General features: G+C 29.0%; 3 protein-coding genes across 3 annotated transcripts; 1 reads left to right on the top strand and 2 right to left on the bottom strand.

Annotated features, from left to right (window-relative positions):
- Positions 1 to 1771: 1771 nt before the first annotated feature.
- LOC101513404 (uncharacterized) lies at positions 1772 to 4609 on the bottom strand. Its single transcript, XM_004505449.4, has 8 exons — positions 4299 to 4609; positions 4075 to 4187; positions 3917 to 3966; positions 2921 to 3154; positions 2599 to 2751; positions 2325 to 2420; positions 2219 to 2239; positions 1772 to 2128 (listed from the first exon to the last, which is right to left on the bottom strand). Exons 1-8 carry the CDS (start codon positions 4574 to 4576, stop codon positions 1961 to 1963), a joined length of 1113 nt encoding a protein of 370 aa, XP_004505506.1. The 5' UTR covers positions 4577 to 4609; the 3' UTR covers positions 1772 to 1960.
- A 710-nt stretch (positions 4610 to 5319) lies between these two features.
- Positions 5320 to 7587, bottom strand: LOC101512557 (transcription factor bHLH30-like). The gene is made up of 2 exons (XM_004505446.4): positions 7122 to 7587; positions 5320 to 5955 (listed from the first exon to the last, which is right to left on the bottom strand). Exons 1-2 carry the CDS (start codon positions 7401 to 7403, stop codon positions 5482 to 5484), a joined length of 756 nt encoding a protein of 251 aa, XP_004505503.1. The 5' UTR covers positions 7404 to 7587; the 3' UTR covers positions 5320 to 5481.
- A 3628-nt stretch (positions 7588 to 11215) lies between these two features.
- Positions 11216 to 12607, top strand: LOC101512230 (senescence-specific cysteine protease SAG39-like). The gene is made up of 2 exons (XM_004505445.4): positions 11216 to 11752; positions 11847 to 12607. Exons 1-2 carry the CDS (start codon positions 11308 to 11310, stop codon positions 12437 to 12439), a joined length of 1038 nt encoding a protein of 345 aa, XP_004505502.1. The 5' UTR covers positions 11216 to 11307; the 3' UTR covers positions 12440 to 12607.
- Positions 12608 to 19741: the final 7134 nt, after the last annotated feature.

The raw sequence follows: 19741 nt of genomic DNA, 5'->3' as shown, positions 1-19741 counted from the left end.
CTTGTAGTAGCATTAAATAAATAATTTGCAGAAATAAAATAAGATTCATTCTTAATAAAATTTATATCAATAAACTTAACCGTAAACGGTAAAACAATGGATGAGTGGAGTAGTTATTTTGTATTATATAAAATATATATATATATATATATATATATATATATATATATATATGTATATATGTATGTTTTAGATTGACAAACAGGAGTTTGGTTTGAAACCAATGAATTGCCCAGGGCACTGCTTGATGTTTAAGCACAGGGTTCGATCGTACAGAGGTAATTTTCGTTGGCATAGACATATTTCTTCAAATGATATCTTTTGTATTTGTTTGTACTTGGGGTGGCTGAGCTAGTTCATAGTTTGTTGTTGAAATCGGGATAATGCACCTGTATTTGTTTAATTCAATATATTTTTATTACTATTTTATATCATTCAAACCTAATTGATTAATGTTATTCCGTAACATTAATTTTTAGTATATTATATATAATATTTTTCTTCAAACTAATTTTAATGTAATTTTATAATATTAGTATTAAAATAATATTATATAAATTGTAATTTGAATCAATTGAAAATTGATTTATTTAATCTGTATTAATTTGAAATGGATTGAATTTTAACCGAACTGCAAATATTTTAATCTTATATTTTTTAAGAACGGTACCTTCGAAAGGTAAGACAACCATTTTAGACGTCTCTAAAAAATAAAAAATTTATTCTACAAGATGTCTCAAATTTTTTTTCTACTATATCTAATAAAATTTTATATAAATTTAACATTGTCTCAACAAATATTACATCAATTATTTACTTTATCTAAAATAAATATTGTACAATATTAATTTAATAAATAATCTAATATATAAATGTCAATATGAATCAGACTATTTAAAATTACAAACAAACAAAACATAAAGAGTGAAAATTTTATTGAATCGCAAAACAACCAAGTAAAATTGAAAATATATATACCAGTTGATAAAATTTGAGAAATTTATCGGTAGAAAAAAATATTTGTTAAATTGATATAGATTTTCAAACGAATGTTCCACGTATTATAAAGATAGTAGGGATCGGAGAAACAGTAGTTATAAATCAAGAAATTATTAGACAAGTAGTGAATATATTATGAATATTAATTATAAATAAATAAAATTATGAAACTGAGTAGTAAACACATTGTTAACGTGATTTTTTGGAATGGTACAACATATATACACACTATTTTCTTTTTCGATTGAAAAATTATACCTGAATTATTGATGTTGCGGTAAAATATTTAAAATGTTTTATTTAATTTTAAAAAAAAAATATAAAAAAAATAGATTTAAAATTACCATGATTTCTAACAAAAGAAAATCTATAATTATTAAATAAAATATTAATAATATATTTATTAATTTATTAAAATATTATTTTCGTAAAATACACATCTAATTGGTCAATCTCAATATATAATTGTAGACTTTTGAAAACATGGGAGAATAAGACACCTAACTTTGGCGTAGGACAACTACAAGTATTTGACACACACACACACAAAAAAAGAGAACTACAGAGAATATTGTTGTCTTCGACCTCAAAAAAAAAAAGTTTTAAATAAACGGAATATTGCTGTCCCTTTACCCTGCTTATCCATTCTCACATTGGAGAGTGCACTATTGTCTTGTTATCTACGTTGGCTTTTCCTTCTAAAACATTTTTTCCTAATTTCCTACTCTTGATCATATACCATTTAAGGCAACGAAATAAAAGACCTAATAAGTAAAAGGTAAGATAAGCCTTGTTTTGCGAACCATTGATACACGATTTAATCTACCAGTTTCATATAGTTCTCCTTTACAACACAATAATAACTGCATAAACCAAGGACTTTCATTCTTGTTTAAAGTAAACAACAATAGATGTTTATGTTCCAAAAAAATTTAAAGAAAACAAAACATCCCAAGATGTTTTATTGAGGCACAGTAGCTGTTAATGTGACGTGTCTGGGGTTAGTAAGAATTGATGTTATGTTCACAAAACCAGCTTCCATCAGTGTTTCATCCATATCAGTCAAGTAGTACTCATCAAGAAAAGGTTCTGTACTCTTCATCAATGTAAACAGGACTGGAGACAACTCCTACAACACATGAAGAAAAAAATAAATACTTACTTACAGTTAATCACAATAAAAAAGAAAATATCATCAAGAACAAAAGATGGAAAATACCTGTAGGACCTTCGACTTTGGCTGCAGAAGGAAAAAAAATATGAGTGTTTGTGATAGGAACACAATTTTTTTGTTAAAAAAAGAACATGATCAAGATTTTATATACCGAATTATCTGTCATAGCTAGGGTGCCTCCAGGTCGAAGGAGACGAAATGCTTCCTTTACTACATTCACTATAGCTCTGGCTGGACATTCATGAAACTGCATAAAATTGAGAAATCAAGAAAATAAAATCCAATGAATATCTTGTCAAATATTTTCATAACAGTGCTTTAATTTTTCGTTGAGTAGAATATAATAAACTGTATATATAGAAAGAAAAAAGTACAGAGCCATTCTATGAATTTTAAGGACTAAATACAGAGAGAAAAAGGCATACCACATACGCAATAGACACAAGATCAAATGATTTAGAAGGCAAGCCTGTGTCTTCCCCATTTGCATGTATCCATTTTATAGGATTTTTTCTAGGCGCTCCTCTCTTTTCCTTATGTTGAGCCACAGCTAGAAAATACGGTGACAGATCTAGCCCCTGGAACAAACATTTCAATCATATTAAAGCATGTCCATGCATAAGGCTTTTTTATTCTTGATAAATTGAAGTTGACCAGGAATAATTTTGTGTTGCTGATTCTCTTATGCTATCTCCATCATTACATTACATGGTGTTGAAAAAGAAATTTCATCTATAATAAACTCACGGTGACATTCGCCGTAGGGAACTTGTCTGCCAGACATCTTGAGCTTACTCCCACTGAGCATCCAATGTCTAGAATGTCGCTAATCATGGATGTTTGTGAATGTTGTAGATGGTGTTGTTCAATTGCTTGAAGCCAATTGCCACGCAGTATTTGAGTTGCTTCATCGATGGAAGAAGCGTTGGGAATTGCTCGTCTTACCATTGACTTAGTAGCCGCCTCTGCTTCTGCTGCTGCCTATCATCATATAATACAGATCTTACTACTATGATATCACTAAAGTGCAAGTCAACAATGCACCTAAGATTCAAATGGTCGCTAAAGAACAAAAGAAAGAAAAAACCACATGTTACATTGGAAAATATCACAATTTAGTAAATGTGCATGAATAGACACTACTCTACACAAGATTAAACTAAAGCATATTGCAAGGGCAAAAGGTCAAATTCAAGTCTAAACATTTTTTTGACTGTTATCAACTATAACCTTGATTGAATAAATAACTTAATAGTGTTTATCATATAAATACTAAGTATAAGCTATTTCTATAACAAAAAGATAAAATAAAGTCAAACTAATTTCGTATAATCTATAAGTTGTTTTCGTAAACTACCATGAAGAACTTATGAAAATAAGTTGAACACAACTTATAGACATGTCATAAGTTGTTTCTATAAACTTTCCTAAACAATTTCACAAGTGAGTAACCTGAAATAAACAAATTCAAGTAAGTATATCTTGAATGGATGACAAGTGAGAAGACACATTTTTACAAGTATAATGTATATAACTTTGTTAAGGTAATCTGAAATAAATAAATTCAAATAGTTATATGTTGAATGGATAACAGACACAATTTTACAAGTATAATGTATATAACCTTTGACAAAAATCTGCCTTGTTAACTTTCCAGAAGAAAAAAAATCACAGATAATAAATTTCAACTCATGACAGCAAATAGAATTAAGAATGACCAAATCAAACCATCTATTCACTTACCAACCATGTAAGATTCCCCTCATCATATGCATGGAATGGATTCAAATAATCTGTAAAGTAAATCAAGAAGTCTCTCCATCAATAAAATTGAAACATGCAGGTAAAAAAAGGAAAACAGTAGAACAGAAACACCAAAACAAAAAGTAAGATAAAATTACAATCTGGATATACTAAAGAGTGGTTTTGAATGGTATCCATTTCCTTATAAACTTGTGATTCCAAAATCTCTTTTGTCATTTCCCTCCAAGGAATGTTGTTTTTCTCAGCTGTACTGTGCATTTTCACATTAAAAAAAACACAATCAACATAATTTTGAAACTAGTTGTTAGAATATTATAAAAGTAGTTATTGCAAAATCTGAAGTGTTGAGGTAATTGTGAACCTTATTAAAACCTGTCTAGCACCAAGTTTGAGGATAGAGTATAAGGGTTTGAAAGATATGAGAGCTCGAACCATGCGAGACAGAGGGGTTTCTCCAGTCCATTTTGGTCGCACCAATTTCCCTTCTTCATAACTGCCAACTTCAACGGTCGTGGCTGTGTCGGATGCCGCCGCGTGAACCGCATACTGATGCCGTGATGGTGCCTTCGCTGTTGCGGTGGCGATTCCGTGAGCAGAGATTAATGAAGAGAGGTTCTGAAGTGGTGACGAGAGAGCCATGGTAATGGTGTGTCAAACTTGCTACAAACATTGCCAACCATAAACACATCTTACTCCTAAATCTCATTGTGCAATAATATACTGCCACGTGGAGTTTCAAATAAAATTAGATATCTGCAAATCTCTTTAATATGTTTTTTATCTAATTTATTTTTTATGTATATATGATTCAACTTTACCAAAATTTCCTGCAGTAAAAATTTCACACATTCTTTAATTTTAGATTGGGTAAATATTTCTTGTGGTTTGTGATCAATTAAAAGAAGTAGAATAGTAGAAGTTTATGATACTCTTGATTTTTATGACTAATAAAGTGATTCAACTGATGTTTGTTTGGTAAAAATTAGAAAAAACAAATGTGCTCTACAATTCTATATTCGTTAAATCAATATGAATCAAAGAAATTTATAAATTTTTATTTCTGTAAAATATCTACAATTATTATTAAAATTTTAAATAATTTTTTAATATTAATCTACATAAATCATACTATGTGTTGTTCCACCGAAGCACCAAAGAAAAAGTATAGAATTAGTCAAATTAAGGACGATTTTAAAAACACGTGACAATGGTTTGATTAATATTGCTCAAGGGAACAGAATTTATAACAAAACATACTCTTATGTAAACCAGTACTAAATCATAGAAATTCCATTTTGTCTATAAACCAATTTGTCAAAGTCAAACCACCTAAATATTTGTACTACCCGGATAAAATGCCCCTTATGTTTTCACGTGATTCATCTTAAAAAAAAGGTTACATAACCAAATTTGAGAGATTGGAAGAACAACCTTTAGAACATGTATACATGGTACAAGAAATTACTAATACACTCTCTCTACTTTCTCATCACATTTAAACATGGTAGTGATATATAGAGATTTAAATTACTTGAGAATTAAGCTTATAAGAAATCTTCTAAAGATGAAGAACTAAATATAGAAATCCTCCTCCTTTTTCTAGCTCCTAACATGTCTTGTGAAACAGAAAATCTATTGAGTACAGACTTAAGAGCTTGATGAACAGATCCAGCAAGAAACTGTCTGTATTCAGCAACATCCAAGTTCTGTTCCTCACAACTAATTACCACAAAGACATTCTTCATCCTTCCTCCAAAAGTTGCAATATCTGCCTTCATGATCATGAGATGAAGAGATTCTAGTGCCTGTCTTATATTAGACAATAACCCTGGTTGATATTCACAACATAGTGATGCTCTAATTGAAAAAGGAAAACCATATATTCCACCTTCTTGTTCTTCAACACTTATTTCATCATTGTCCTTTGGTATTATTAAACCTTCACATGCTTGTGCTGCATTCCTTTTTAGCTCTTTCAAATGTAGAATTACCTCACCAAGTAATGATGCTTTGTCCATCTGTGATCATAATCATAACAAGGAAATATTAATAATAATCAGATTTTAAGTGATGAATGAATGATTTAAGGCTCACATTTAATAAAATATGACTATGGCTTACAAACATGTTTGCATGTGGAAGGCATTTCTCCTTTATAAACTGATTTTATATTGTTGAAATTATCAAAGTCTATTCAAGATTTATTAAGCTATCTACTAGTACTACGAGGTCACCCCTTTATAGTAGTCACTTGGATCACGCACTAATGTCTAAGAGTGTAAGGAGGTGTGTTAAGAGTACCACATTTAATCAATGTTTTAAAAACCGATTCATACCAATTAGTTCGTCTGGTTCAACTGGGATCCAGACCAATGTTCAATTTGGTTAGGACACAAAAATCGGTGATCAGTAAAATTTGGAAAAATCAAATTGAACCAGATTAGACCGGGCAAATCTCTGAACTGACCCGGTTTTGAAAAACTCTCTGATTTTTTAAAATAAAGAAAATAATATTTTTAAGTTTAACTTTAACAAGAAAAAAACTCTTATTCCACTTGAATTTATATTACGAAGAGTTGTCTTTGTCGTAGATTTTAATGTATTTGTTATTAAATTTAAGGATTTTGGATATTTTAATATATTTCATTCATTTTTATTTTATTTTTTAATTTATTTATTGAGCGATTCGAGTGTAGTTCAGTTTAATTATGACTCAGAGGTCTAAACGGTTTGACTTCTGGTCCGATTTTTAAAATATTGTATTAGATGAGATGTGGCTTGACAAAATGTTAATAAAATAGAAGATATCTCTCACCTTACAAATAAGTTTTATATGATTGAGTTGTGTCCAACTCAACTCGTAAGAAAAGTTGTGCCTTATAATTCAAACTATATGCATAACAAGGTTGGATAATTAATATCAAATTTCAATCATCCATTTTTAAGAAAATATAACTAAAATTGTGTCCTTGACAATGAAAACAATTCAATACCCTAAATGGCTTTACTAATTAATGGATCCACTTACATATGAGTAAATATCATGATATTGATACACCCTTTGAAGTTTGATCTACCATTCTTTTAGTCACCCTAATCAAACAAATTACTAGCTTAGATCATTTAATTACTTTTCTCAATGGTTTTAAAAAATGACAATGAAAAAACATTATATTGAACTAACCTTCAAAGCACCTGGAATCACACTGCGAAGTGTATCAAGATGTGCATTAATCCTAGCTCGTCTCCTTCTCTCTGCTTCACTATGGTTCTTCAAAGCTTCAATGCTTCTCTCATTAGACACACCCTTTTTCTCCATTTTAGCAGGTGCTTCCACAAGCTCATCTCTCTCCCTATCCAAAACCAAAGAGAAAGATGAACCATACCCACTTCCAAATACTTCATTGTTTACTTGAAAACCATCTCCAAGTATATCATAACTCCAATCAAAATCTTCCATTTCCATTACCAAATAAATAAATATATACACAAGAAACAACTTTTGAAACAAATTAGGAGGTATTTGTTCTCTGTCACAGTTAGTATTTTGTAGTGTTCGTTATAGTGAAAGTGGTGAAAATCTGTAACAGATTCAGATGTACAGTCAGTGAAGAAGTGACATAGATGATGATGGTTAAGGAATTGAAGGGATTGTGGAATAGTATAATAACCACCTTTTTATATTGGAGAAGTTCTTGTACCAAAGAGATATAAGGTGTGGTTTCAGTACTGTACACTGTTGAAATTTTTGTTGGATTTCAATATTTTATCCATACTTTTTATATATATATATTTTATCCATTCTAGAATCATATAGAATCAAACATCAATATTTCTTGTTAAGTTTAGTTCAATCAAATCGTCACACAATCTACTATAAATCCTGGGGGAGTATACATACAAAAATCATATAAATTTTTCTTTATTTTTTTCTATTATAAGTAAGTATCTTCATTTTGATATAATTATAAAATAAAAATAAAAAAACTATTTTCACACTTACTAAAAATATAATTAATTACATTTAATTTTTAGATTTTATGTAAAAAACGAAACACATTTACTAACTTACTTGTGATTATGGTAATTGTCTCTTCATTAACATTAAGAAATTAATTTAAGGATATATTTTGAATATTAACAGTAAACATTGATAGAATAGTTGACATTTATATATTTGAGTTCAATAAATATATGATTTTTCTTCTTCTCATTATTAAACCCCTAGCGAGTACTATTTTAACTGCAAATTCTTGGTCATTAATATTATTTATTATTTTGTAGTTACTTATACAATCCAGGTTAAGATTTAGAATACAAGTTGAGGACTTTATTTTGGTAGTAGTGGGAAAAGAAAAAAAGACAACAAATCACAAAATTAGCACAATGGATTTTTTTAGCTGAAAATCTTTTCAACAGTGATACAGAGCAATAGAAATCTTGAGTGTATTGAATAATGACAAATGCTGATTTTAGCAAATTTTGAAGGGAATCTTATTAATTAATGAGAGAAAAGTCTAAGAGGTACATAATCCATTATTTGTTATTAAAATCAACGGTAAAAATAATATAGAACAGCATTAGCAGCAATTAAGATCTCTTGTGATCTCTCAATTGGTTTTATTATTGTCCACAATTTGCTTTTCTGTCTCTTCCACGTCTGCAAAGTGTAAAGCACACCATGCTTGAATAAGCAATTTTTAGCTGAGTTATACAAAAGTCAATTTTGGATTCAATTTGCATTAAAATTATAACTATTGTCTACAACTGATAGACACATTGAACTCTGTAAGTGAACATACCCAATCAGATTCACACACCTTTTTTCTTAATGTCAATGAAAATTTATTTGTCTTGATTAATTTTTCTTGTTGTCCTCAACTTTTCAATGGGGCTAACACGATTCTCAATGTTGTCTACAATACACAAATTCATGTCTATAATTTTTATGTCTATACTTGGACCTTTGCAATAAAGTATTTTTTATTTTACTTTTTGGTTTCTCGGATAAATAAGTATTAGTAATTTATAATTCTCTTGAGATATAAGGAGAATTTAGTTAAAAGTTGGTCCAGTTAAGATTTGAATTTGAATTTTTTTGAACAATGTGCAATAAAATATATTTAATAATTAAATATTAAATATCTAAAAAATGGCAAAAATACATTTTTAATTTTTTAAGTTTATCTTAATTTTCGATTAGATCATTTAAGTTTATTTTTTCTCAATTCAATCATTTAAGATATATTCTTTTGCACCATGCAGTCTTTTAAGTTTGAATTTTTTTTTTTGAATTAATGTCTTAATATTAAGATCTAATTGAAACATCGCAACAAGTTGATTGTTTAAGCTACTTTGCATGTAAAAAAAGTTAGACATTGATTATGTGAATACACATTTATTATCTTGTTTTTAAGACTATATTTGGGTTTAAAAACTTGTAGAGAAAATAATATATATATATATATATATACCATTAATAAGATATGATGAATATTTTTTGAATAATTATTATGAGAGATATATTGTTGTAGCATTTAGTAAAGTTTCAAATTATCATAATAAGCTTTCAGTTGAATTAATTGTTATCGAAATTGAGATAAAAGACTAGCGGTAAAAATATAATGTAATTTTAAGGATCAAATAGAGATAAAATAAACTTAAAAAACCTAAATCAGAATTGAATTAAACTTAAATGACTATAGATATATTTTTATCTTAAAAAAATTGATGTATTTAATCTAAAATTTAGACTTTTTAGATATCATTTTTATTTATATTTTATTCTAAAGAAATAAATACCTTTGTAATTATCTACTATATTCTCATTAGAATTAGAGGTTAAAACAAACAAAAAAATATATATAGTTTAATTGCAATTTTTGTCTTTTTATTTTTATCAATTCACAAAATTGATTTTCTTAATTTAAAATTTAACAGTTTTGGTTCATCTCTAAGATTTTTTAATTAAAAATAGTGATGTGGAATATTTTAAAAGATGTGTCATATAATATCATCATGTTTAATTATTAATACTTATGAAATTGCTAAAATCATCTAAAATATTTCACTTTCAACTTAAAAGATTATTCATTTTTATAACTTAAAAGTCATGATATTGTATGTCGCATCATTTTAAATATGTCAAATTACTATTTTCTTTTTGTAAGAAAATTTAAAAAAGACTAAACCTATCAAACTTAAAAATAGGAATGTTAAATTTGTAAATTGAGGAAAATAAGAGAACTAAAATTACAATTAAAACATAAACTTATATATAACTTATTTATCTCATATGATAAATAATTAAGGTTTTATTGAAAAGTCAGTAATTAATATTGTGTTAAATTTTAAAAACCACAAATAAATAGCAACAACATTTGTTTTAAAAACAACGGTTAAAAAAAAGTTAGGAAATATTATTTAGGTCTCTCTTATCGTCGAATGGACATTCATTCTCAGTAAATGTTATATTATATATACATCTTTCTCGAAAGAAATAAATAAATACTATCACTTTTGAAATTAAAATAAAAAATACTTCTATTTAGAGATCACATGTATAGATAAATTTATAAAAAAATAATGTCATTTATAAAATAATAATAGTTTTCAATTACTTTTTCATTATTATTGAACAAAGTTCTATGAAAGACAGTTTAGGAAGTACAGTTACTTTTTTTTAATTAAATTAACAAAATTAATTACAATAAGAACTAAAGCCGTAAATATAAATAACATGAAGATATTTTACTAATAATGTAGGGATCGATCATTGAATTTGGAGAAATTTTCATTTGATCCTGCGCTAATTAACAATTTGCAAGCACATAAAGTTTTATCTTTTTAAATGTTAACAAGTATTCATTTAAAGATAAAAATATTATATTAAAAAGTGTATATAAAATTATATTTTAACTTTTAAAAATTAAAAATTAAAAATGTATTATTTTCAATTTTTAATTTTGTATCTTTAACGAAAAGAGACTTTAAAAATCAAACCAAAATGTGAGTAAAGTATGACGTTGTTTTAATGAAAGACATAGAGTTGATTATTCCAAAACTTTACACCGCACAAAGCGTCCATGGGATTAGTATTTTAACGCCTTGTAACTAAGCCTCCTTGATAGAAACACAGGGGTCTCATTCACATAATCGTCCCGAGTACGTATAGAAGATAAATTTGTTTTAAGCTTCCAATTTTAAACTACAAGAATGTTAATATTCAATTCATCATTCATTTGCCTATAAATAAAGCAACAAATCTGGAGAACAAGCACCACACACCTTTCTCACATAACTGGTTATTAATTCATCAACCTGAAAACATTTATTTGTTCTCATTATTGTGACACTTGATCACTATCTACATGGCTGCCAATAATCAATTAATATATCATATTTCATTGGCTTTGCTTTTGTGTTTGGGATTGTTGGCAGTTCAAGTCACATCTCGCACTCTCCAAGATGACTCTATGTATGAGAGCCATGAGCAATGGATGCGTCACTATGCCAAAGTCTATAAGGATTCTCAAGAAAAGGATAAACGTTCCAAGATATTCACACAAAACATTAATTACATTCAAGCTTTCAACAATGCTGGGAATAACAAACCATACAAGCTAGGCATTAATCAATATGCGGACCTTACTAATGAGGAGTTTATATCATCTAGAAACAAATTCAAGGGGCATATGTGCTCCTCAATCATAAGGACAACTACTTTTAAGTACCAAAATGTAACTGCAGTTCCATCCACAGTTGATTGGAGGAAGAAAGGAGCAGTGACACCTGTGAAGAACCAAGGCCAATGTGGTAAGTGTCTCTAATAAGTAATGCATTCAATTCTATTCTCATCAAACATTGAATTGTCATCTAACTCTACTACATTTTAATTTACTTTTTGTAGGATGTTGTTGGGCGTTTTCTGCTGTTGCAGCAACTGAAGGAATTCATAAGTTGAGTACTGGAAAGTTGATCTCTTTATCAGAACAAGAACTTGTTGATTGTGACACAAAAGGTGTGGACCAAGGTTGTGAGGGTGGTCTTATGGATGATGCTTTCAAATTCATCATTCAAAATCATGGACTCGACACTGAAGCTCAATACCCTTATCAAGGTGTTGATGGAACATGCTACGCAAATGAAGCATCCGTCCATGCAGCTACCATTACTGGTTATGAAGATGTCCCTGCAAACAATGAGCAAGCATTACAAAAAGCTGTGGCAAATCAACCAATTTCTGTAGCCATTGATGCTAGTGGGTCTGACTTTCAATTTTACAAAAGTGGTGTCTTTACAGGTTCATGTGGAACTGAGTTGGATCATGGAGTCACTGCTGTGGGTTATGGTGTGAGTAATGATGGAACCAAGTATTGGTTGGTTAAGAACTCATGGGGCACTGATTGGGGTGAACAAGGTTACATTAGGATGCAAAGGGGAGTCGATGCTGCTGAAGGACTTTGTGGAATTGCAATGCAAGCATCTTACCCTACTGCTTAAGTGCCAAACTTAATGCTTATGTTACCTAAACTTTGTAATTCAAATTATACTATGATTGTTTGTACATGTATCAGCTACATTCATCATGGTTTCTACTGCTATTTGTGTATATTCATCTACTGGTTATACTTGTGAATTTATCAATACAATGAAGATATTAAGAGTTTATCTTATCGTTCACTCTTCTTTTTCTTTAATTATGTCTATTTATTTGCTCTTCTAATTTTGAAATCATATAATTTTTTTTAATAACATACAAAGGGACTCTTGTAAAGTGTTTTTCGTTTCCTACTCACACCTTTAGATTTTTGGAAAACTTTTAATTTGCCATTAAAGTACTTTTAGTTTATATTTTCAAAATATAGTGTTAATCAAACAAATATAAGATAAATGCTAAATTATTGAAATTTAGAACACATTTCGATAAACGGTTTAATGGGATAATCTTTATATTAGTTTCGGTAATATAGGTGAATTCTTAATTTAATCTTCTCTATAAAAAAAAGTTTAGATTTCAATGCTCTAATATTGAATTCTCTATATTTTGTCATTTATTGAACTTTATTCATTGAATATATTGACGTTGTGGTAGAGAATTTTATTATTTTATGTTTATTTTAAGTATGTGGCATTTAAAATTAATAAACATACCTTAAAAAAACAAACTAAATTATTTTGACTGTAATTAAATTATAAAAAAAAAACTCTGATGAGAAGAATGAGAAGATAGGTGAATCCATTGTAATTAAATTATACGAAAACCACGGTGAATGAGAAGAACGATGGATCATTTGTGCAACCAACGATCCCTCACTTTGATGGTCATTATGATCATTGGAGCATGATGATGGGGAATTTATTGAGATCCAAAGAGTATTGGAATCTTGTAGAGATGACATTTACGATTCCAGCAATAGGAACAATGTTGACGGATGCGCAACAAAAGAGTCTTGATGAATCAAAGCTCAAAGATCTAAAGGTGAAGAACTATATGTTTCAGGCTATTGATAGAACAATCTTGGAAACAATTATGCAAATGAAGAAGGAATACCAAGGAAATGAAAGAGTAAAGAGATCTATTCTTCAGCATTAAGAAAATAATTTCAAACACTTGAAATCAAGATAGGTGAATCCATTTCAGATTATTTTTCACGTGGTGTGACTATTGTTGCTAACATGATGAAGACTCATGATGAACAAATGGATGATGTAAAGATTGTTGAGAAAGAAGATTTTGAGATCATTGACTGAAAAATTCAATTACACTGTGTTCAATTGAAAAATCAAAGAACATTGATTTGTTTTCTATTGATGAGTTGTAAAGCTCCTAAATTGTTCATCAGTAGAAGTTCAACAAAAGTTGTGGTGAAGAGCAAGTCTTGAAGGTGACTTTAGAAGAATCCAACACTAGAGAAGATAGAGGCAGAGGAAGACAAAAAAAAAAATCCACATTTGAATATTATAAATGTCATATGTGTGCAAATAGATATTGGTTTAGTAATCTTGATGATGAATTTAAAAAAATTGTGAAGCTTGGAAATAATTTCAAGATGGAGGTTGTTGGAAAAGGGAATGTCAAGAACAATCTCTTGAGTATTGACCAGCTACAATAGAATGGCTTAGTTGTGATGTTTAAGTCAAAAACATGCAAGATTTTTCATTAAAGAAATTATTTATCTTGGAGACTAAAATGACAACAAATAGAATGTTTATCCTTTTTACACAAAGTCATATTCCTTAAGAATCATGGTTGAGGGTCCTACCTATATATGGCATTGTAGATATGGACATTTGAGTTTGAAAGGTTTGAAGATGTTATGTAGCAAAGAAATGGTTAGAGGACTTCCATCCTTGGCAAATATGGCAAATGTGTGTGAAGAATGTATGAAAGGGAAGCAACATAGAGATGATATTCCAAGAAAAAGTCAATGGAAAGCAGCAACACAAAAGTTAGAGCTGGTACATGTTGATTTGTGTGATCCAATCACATCTTCCTCCAATAGCAAACAATAGGTATTTCTTATGCTTTATAGATGATTACTTTAGAAAATCATGAATATGTTTCTTAGCTTAAACATCTGAAGCATTTTATCACTTTAAGTGTTTTAAAAACATGGTTGATAAGGAATATGAATTAAAGATTCAATGTTAGTGCACTAATAAAGGGAGATACTTTACTTCTACTGAGTTCACTGAGTTTTGTCAAATGATTAAGACAAAATGACAATTAACCAATGCATATACCTCTAGGAAAAATGGGGTAATCAACAGAAAAAACTGAACATTAATGCACATGGTTAGGTCTTTGTTGTGTGGAAATAGAGTTCTTAACTTTTTGTGTATAAAGTTGTGAATTGGACTCGTATGTTTTTCGTATGTTTTGAATAGATCCCCTATTTTGATAGTCAAAGATAAAACTCCAAAAGAAACATGGAGTAGAAAAAAGCCTTATGTCGCACATTTCAAGGGTGTTTGGGTGTATTGTTTATGCACGTGTTTTTGATGTCAAGATAACCAAGCTTGAAAACAAGAGTTGTAAGTGTATATTGTTGGGAATGAGTGATGAATCCAAGGGGTACAAGATGTATGTGTTGAGGTAATAACCTTTGTGATATATATTTTAATGAAAACAAACCTTACAAAATAAATGTTGAAGTTTTATGAATGATAATTTACTGATGATTGCACTTGACTTTTATTTAGGGAACATGAATCACATAATTGGACAAGCAAGAAGTCATTCACGTCATCAAGTGCATAAGTATCTACTGAATCATAAAAGAATCAAAGTAGCACCTGAGGATTATTTCGTGGAGATATTAGAAGACAATCTTCCAAACAGGTTTATGAAACTGTGAAAATCAAACAAGTCAAAAGTTATCTCAAAAATCAAATGCAACAAGTGTTCAAAATGTTTTGAACCAAAGAATAAGGAGAGTGATCAAAATGATCATTTGATACCTTGGGAAATATGTCTAATGGATATATTATAAATTCAAACATACATGCAAATAAATAAAGAATTCAAATAACATTTGTATGAAATAATCTCAGAAGGAATACATCATATAATATATCAATCATTCAAGAGAATGATTATTGCATATTCGAGATGACATCTTCATGAAGAAAATATCCAATACATTAATACCTACAATAAAATATCTCAGTGATATTTGATGGGCATGACACAACATATGTTACACCAATAGAAATTATAGGAAGTATTGCTTCAACAAAAAAATTATCCTCTTATATAGGAGACATTTTCAATTGTTGTGAAATAATATTCTCATAATGAATAAGTTCATTGCACTCAGAAATATTCATATCAGTTCAACAAAATGACAAAAATCAATTTTGAAGAAGAAATCATTTCAAGATCGAGTCATTTATTAAGTTATTTGTTAAAATCATGATGAAAGAACATTCACTAGAATGTTCTGGTTGTTCAATTAATCACAAGTCAAAAAATTCTTCAAGCAAACTCTTGCTCTCTTCACTATATGTGGATCATCATTTATTGAGTTTCACTAGTGCATTTTAACATTATTACATCGTCGATATTAGATCGGTTGTTATACATCTAGTGTAATAAGCAAGACGGTGGCAAATTTGTTATTATGGTAAACTTTGTTAGATCTGTTCTAATTGAATTGTTCTAATAGACACATTAAAAAAATAAAACTACACAAAAAAAAAATTGTGGTAAATTTTTTATTATAGTAAATTTTATTAGATATGTTCTAATTGAATTGTTCTAACATATACATTAAAAAAAAAAAAAAGACAGTGGCAAATTTGTTATTATTACAAATTTTATTAGATCTATTTTAACAAGCCTTTTACAAAAAATTCTCTAAATTAACTAAATAATAAGAAATCACGCGAGAACCCTCTCATTTTTTATCTTCATCCTATGTTCTTCGTCCTTGTTTCTGCAAACCCACAAATTAGTCACCCGCGAATCCAAACCCATTTTTCATCTTTCAACCTTCGTTCTTCATCAAACTCAGCCACAAATTAAACATGCGCATCTTACCCATGAAAACTTTTTCATCCTTCCACATTTAACCTTCATCCTTCAGTGAAAACGTGAATCGTGAATCGCAGCTTTCAGCCTTCATCGCTGGCGACGAGTTGGTTCGGCGCAACATTTTTCTACTTCAGCACCGCAACCAGTTTTCTTTGTCTTCCTCTTCCATCTATCAATGAGCATTTCCGCCAAGAAGTGTCAATTTCTTTCACTATCGAGAAGTGTTTGTTGTTTTCTCCGGTAATTTTCTAATAATTCTTGTTTGTTACTCAACAATCTAAAATTATTTCATTGTTAATTATTCTTATTATTAATCTTTAATTGATGGAAAAATTTGAAGGAGAAATTTCTACATAAGTGATGGTGAAATTTGAGAAGTGATGATGCCTAAAAAAACTACGAAAGTGATGGAGAAATTTGAGTAGTAGTAGTAGTTACCTCAATTTTCAATCATCCTTTAAAACTGCATGTCATGTGTTTGTGATATTGTCTCTGTTAATAATAAGTCTAATGTCTCTATGCTCTGATGGAAGCATGAGAACACTCTAATGTCGTTGTCGGTGATGCAAGCGGTTGGATCGGTTATGACAAATAAATACAGTGAAGGTTATCCAGGTGCTAGATACTATCGTGGAAATGAGTATGTGCAATTTGTGGATCTGGTTATGGTTTGTTTTGTTTTAATTTCAGAAGTTTGTTATGGATTGATTTCACTTTTATGTGTTGATTTTGTGCATACATTTTTATAATTTGATAAGGTACATTGATATGGCTGAGACTTTGTGTCAGAAGCGTGCATTGGAAGCTTTTCGGTTGGATCCGGCAAAATGGGGAGGTACATAAGATGGAAAATATTTATTTATGGTGCAGTTTGAGTTTATTTGAGTCTAACTAAGAATGCTCATTTATGTATGAGCAAGAATTTGGGAACTTATACTTTTTATTTGATAAATTCAAGCAATAAGTCAATCTAAGGACTGCAAACGTAATTTTGCTATTTGTTTTTTAGTTCGCAGTTTTGGCTTCCTCCATACTAATTGCAAAGCATTGCCAATATATTATTATAGCCTATATGAGGTGAATTAGATTTGAAGTGATGTTATCTTGGTTTTATTGGCAATACCTTGATTAGTGTTTACAAGCATTTCCGTTAGAGTAATAGAGTAAGAATGTTTGTTTCAGCCAAGAAGAGTATATTTGACAGTTAAGTTGGAATGAGGTACAACAGGACATGTGATGGTTTGTGCATTTTGAAAGAACAGAATGGAAATAGTGTCTGTTTTATTCACTTAACCTTAAACTAAATGCTATCAAATGAATTTCCTAACATAATCATTTCCTGTGCGTTCAAATGAACGTTTTGAGTGACTTTTGTTTATTTTTGTTGTAAAAACAGTTGCTATAAAGTACTAAAATTTTCAGCAGAGTTCATTGATGTTTTATTTATTTCTTTTTATTCTCTTTTCTTCTTTCTCTCATTATACATTGTAGAAAATTAGAAGATATGATTGCTCTTTTGTAATTTATAGGATTCAGTACTTCAGTTTCTGATCAACTGAAAGTAATTATTTTACTACTAATGGCACAAGCCGCAAACTAATTAAGCTTGTTCTTTTTTTTAAATAAACTAATTAAGCTTGTTAAACAGTATATGGTGAATATCTGAAATACCAAATTCAATAATTTAGAGTATTTTAAAGTTGGGTAAAAGACAATTCTTAGTCTTTACTTTACTTGCTAAATAAATTAGTATATGTTTTTTGGCTCATCATTCTGCTTTATTTTTAGGTTGAATGTTTATCTCCGTCCTTAAATAATGGTTTCGGATAATCTTATCTCATCACAATTGGAGGGTTGTCTCAATACATCTTTAATTAAATATTTCATGTGATTGACTTATGGACAAATTATCTGGAATAAAAATAAATATCAAAAGTTATCTTTCTGTGTGGTACTAAATCAGCTTATATAACTGGTAATAATATTTACTCATTATAATTTACATATATTATTCAATTTTAGTGTCAAAGACAACCTAAATGTTATGAGTGTGGTAACTACATTATGATACATATGTTGAACATTGTATCTAGTGGTCTTGTTGATTCATGGATGCGGGTATGTGATAGATTTTTTCAAAGTTAGTATTAATTAATTACTTATGATTTTTATGGTCACATGATTTATATAACTTTGTTATTTCAACGTTTATAATTCAGATATTTGGAGAATCAAAACCATTCGAAGATGAAGAAATGATGAATGTCCGACAACGTTGTGCAAACTTGATTCTTGAACTAATAGAAAATGCTTGAAGCACTTGTATCATTTTAATATCTTTAGACTGTTAATAGAAGATAATGTTTTTTTTTTAACTAGTGAATATTATATAGCTCTAAATTTGATAATTTAGATTTTGTAAAAAAATTATGACTCGTTGTCATCGATTTTTAAATGTAAAGCTTCGTATGAAGTTTTGTGTTTTATGGTTGAATGAGAAATTCTACTTAATAGTGTAATATGTGAAATTATGAGGATGCATATGTAAGGGTGAAAGTTATGAAGAAAAAAAAATTAAAAAGTTAATTATTTAAATCGATTGGCTCATCGATAAAATAAACAATTTTGAATATGACTTGTTATATAGGTTCAAATTTAACCAATGTAATAAATCAATTTTGAATTTGACTTGTTATATTGGTTCAAATTTAACAGATGTAATAAATCAATTTTGAATTTGACTTGTTATATTGGTTCAAATTTAACAAACATCAATTAAAGTGCAAGAATTGAATTTTAAAATAATTACAATTCAAACTTCAATTTTTTATGACTATTCATTCCAGTTGAGTATGATCTTTGTACAAAAGATCATTGTAAATAGAGACGTGGTATTTGAAGAAGAAGCTCAATGGAATTGAAGTCAAACACGCAATGATGAAGTACTAATTGATTTAGAATGGGAAGAAAACAAAGCCAATTACAGTTATGAGTCCATAGCAGATAGTGTTCACTCAAACAATGATGGAACTCATGGAAATGATAAAGCTCGTGGAGCTAACGAGACTAAGACTTGTTGAAACATGCGTTTCATTTAATAAAAAAAAATAAAAAAAAAATAAAAAATAAAAACATTACAAAAAATTAAAATAAACACAACACACACGTAAAGCACACGAGACCAACCTCATTTCTTTCTTTCTTCTTTCTCGCCTATAGTACCCCAATCTCATTTTCATTTTTCTTCTTCTTAATTGATTCTTAAC

Source organism: Cicer arietinum, chromosome 6 (assembly GCF_000331145.2).
Source record: "Cicer arietinum cultivar CDC Frontier isolate Library 1 chromosome 6, Cicar.CDCFrontier_v2.0, whole genome shotgun sequence".
Taxonomy (NCBI): Eukaryota; Viridiplantae; Streptophyta; class Magnoliopsida; order Fabales; family Fabaceae; genus Cicer; species Cicer arietinum.
This window is presented reverse-complemented; position numbering and strand designations above follow the sequence as displayed.

Bases quoted from the DNA above. Each gene is read 5' to 3' on its own strand.
- LOC101513404 (XM_004505449.4), bottom strand. From the start codon at position 4,576: ATGGCTCTCTCGTCACCACTTCAGAACCTCTCTTCATTAATCTCTGCT. The intron at 2,421-2,598 runs GTATGCCTTTTT...AATTTTATGCAG, and splicing joins TTGTGTCTATTGCGTATGTG to TTTCATGAATGTCCAGCCAG. The intron at 2,129-2,218 runs GTATTTTCCATC...CATGTGTTGTAG, and splicing joins CAAAGTCGAAGGTCCTACAG to GAGTTGTCTCCAGTCCTGTT.
- LOC101512557 (XM_004505446.4), bottom strand. From the start codon at position 7,403: ATGGAAATGGAAGATTTTGATTGGAGTTATGATATACTTGGAGATGGT. The intron at 5,956-7,121 runs GTTAGTTCAATA...TTATGATCACAG, and splicing joins TGATTCCAGGTGCTTTGAAG to ATGGACAAAGCATCATTACT.
- LOC101512230 (XM_004505445.4), top strand. From the start codon at position 11,308: ATGGCTGCCAATAATCAATTAATATATCATATTTCATTGGCTTTGCTT. The intron at 11,753-11,846 runs GTAAGTGTCTCT...TACTTTTTGTAG, and splicing joins GAAGAACCAAGGCCAATGTG to GATGTTGTTGGGCGTTTTCT.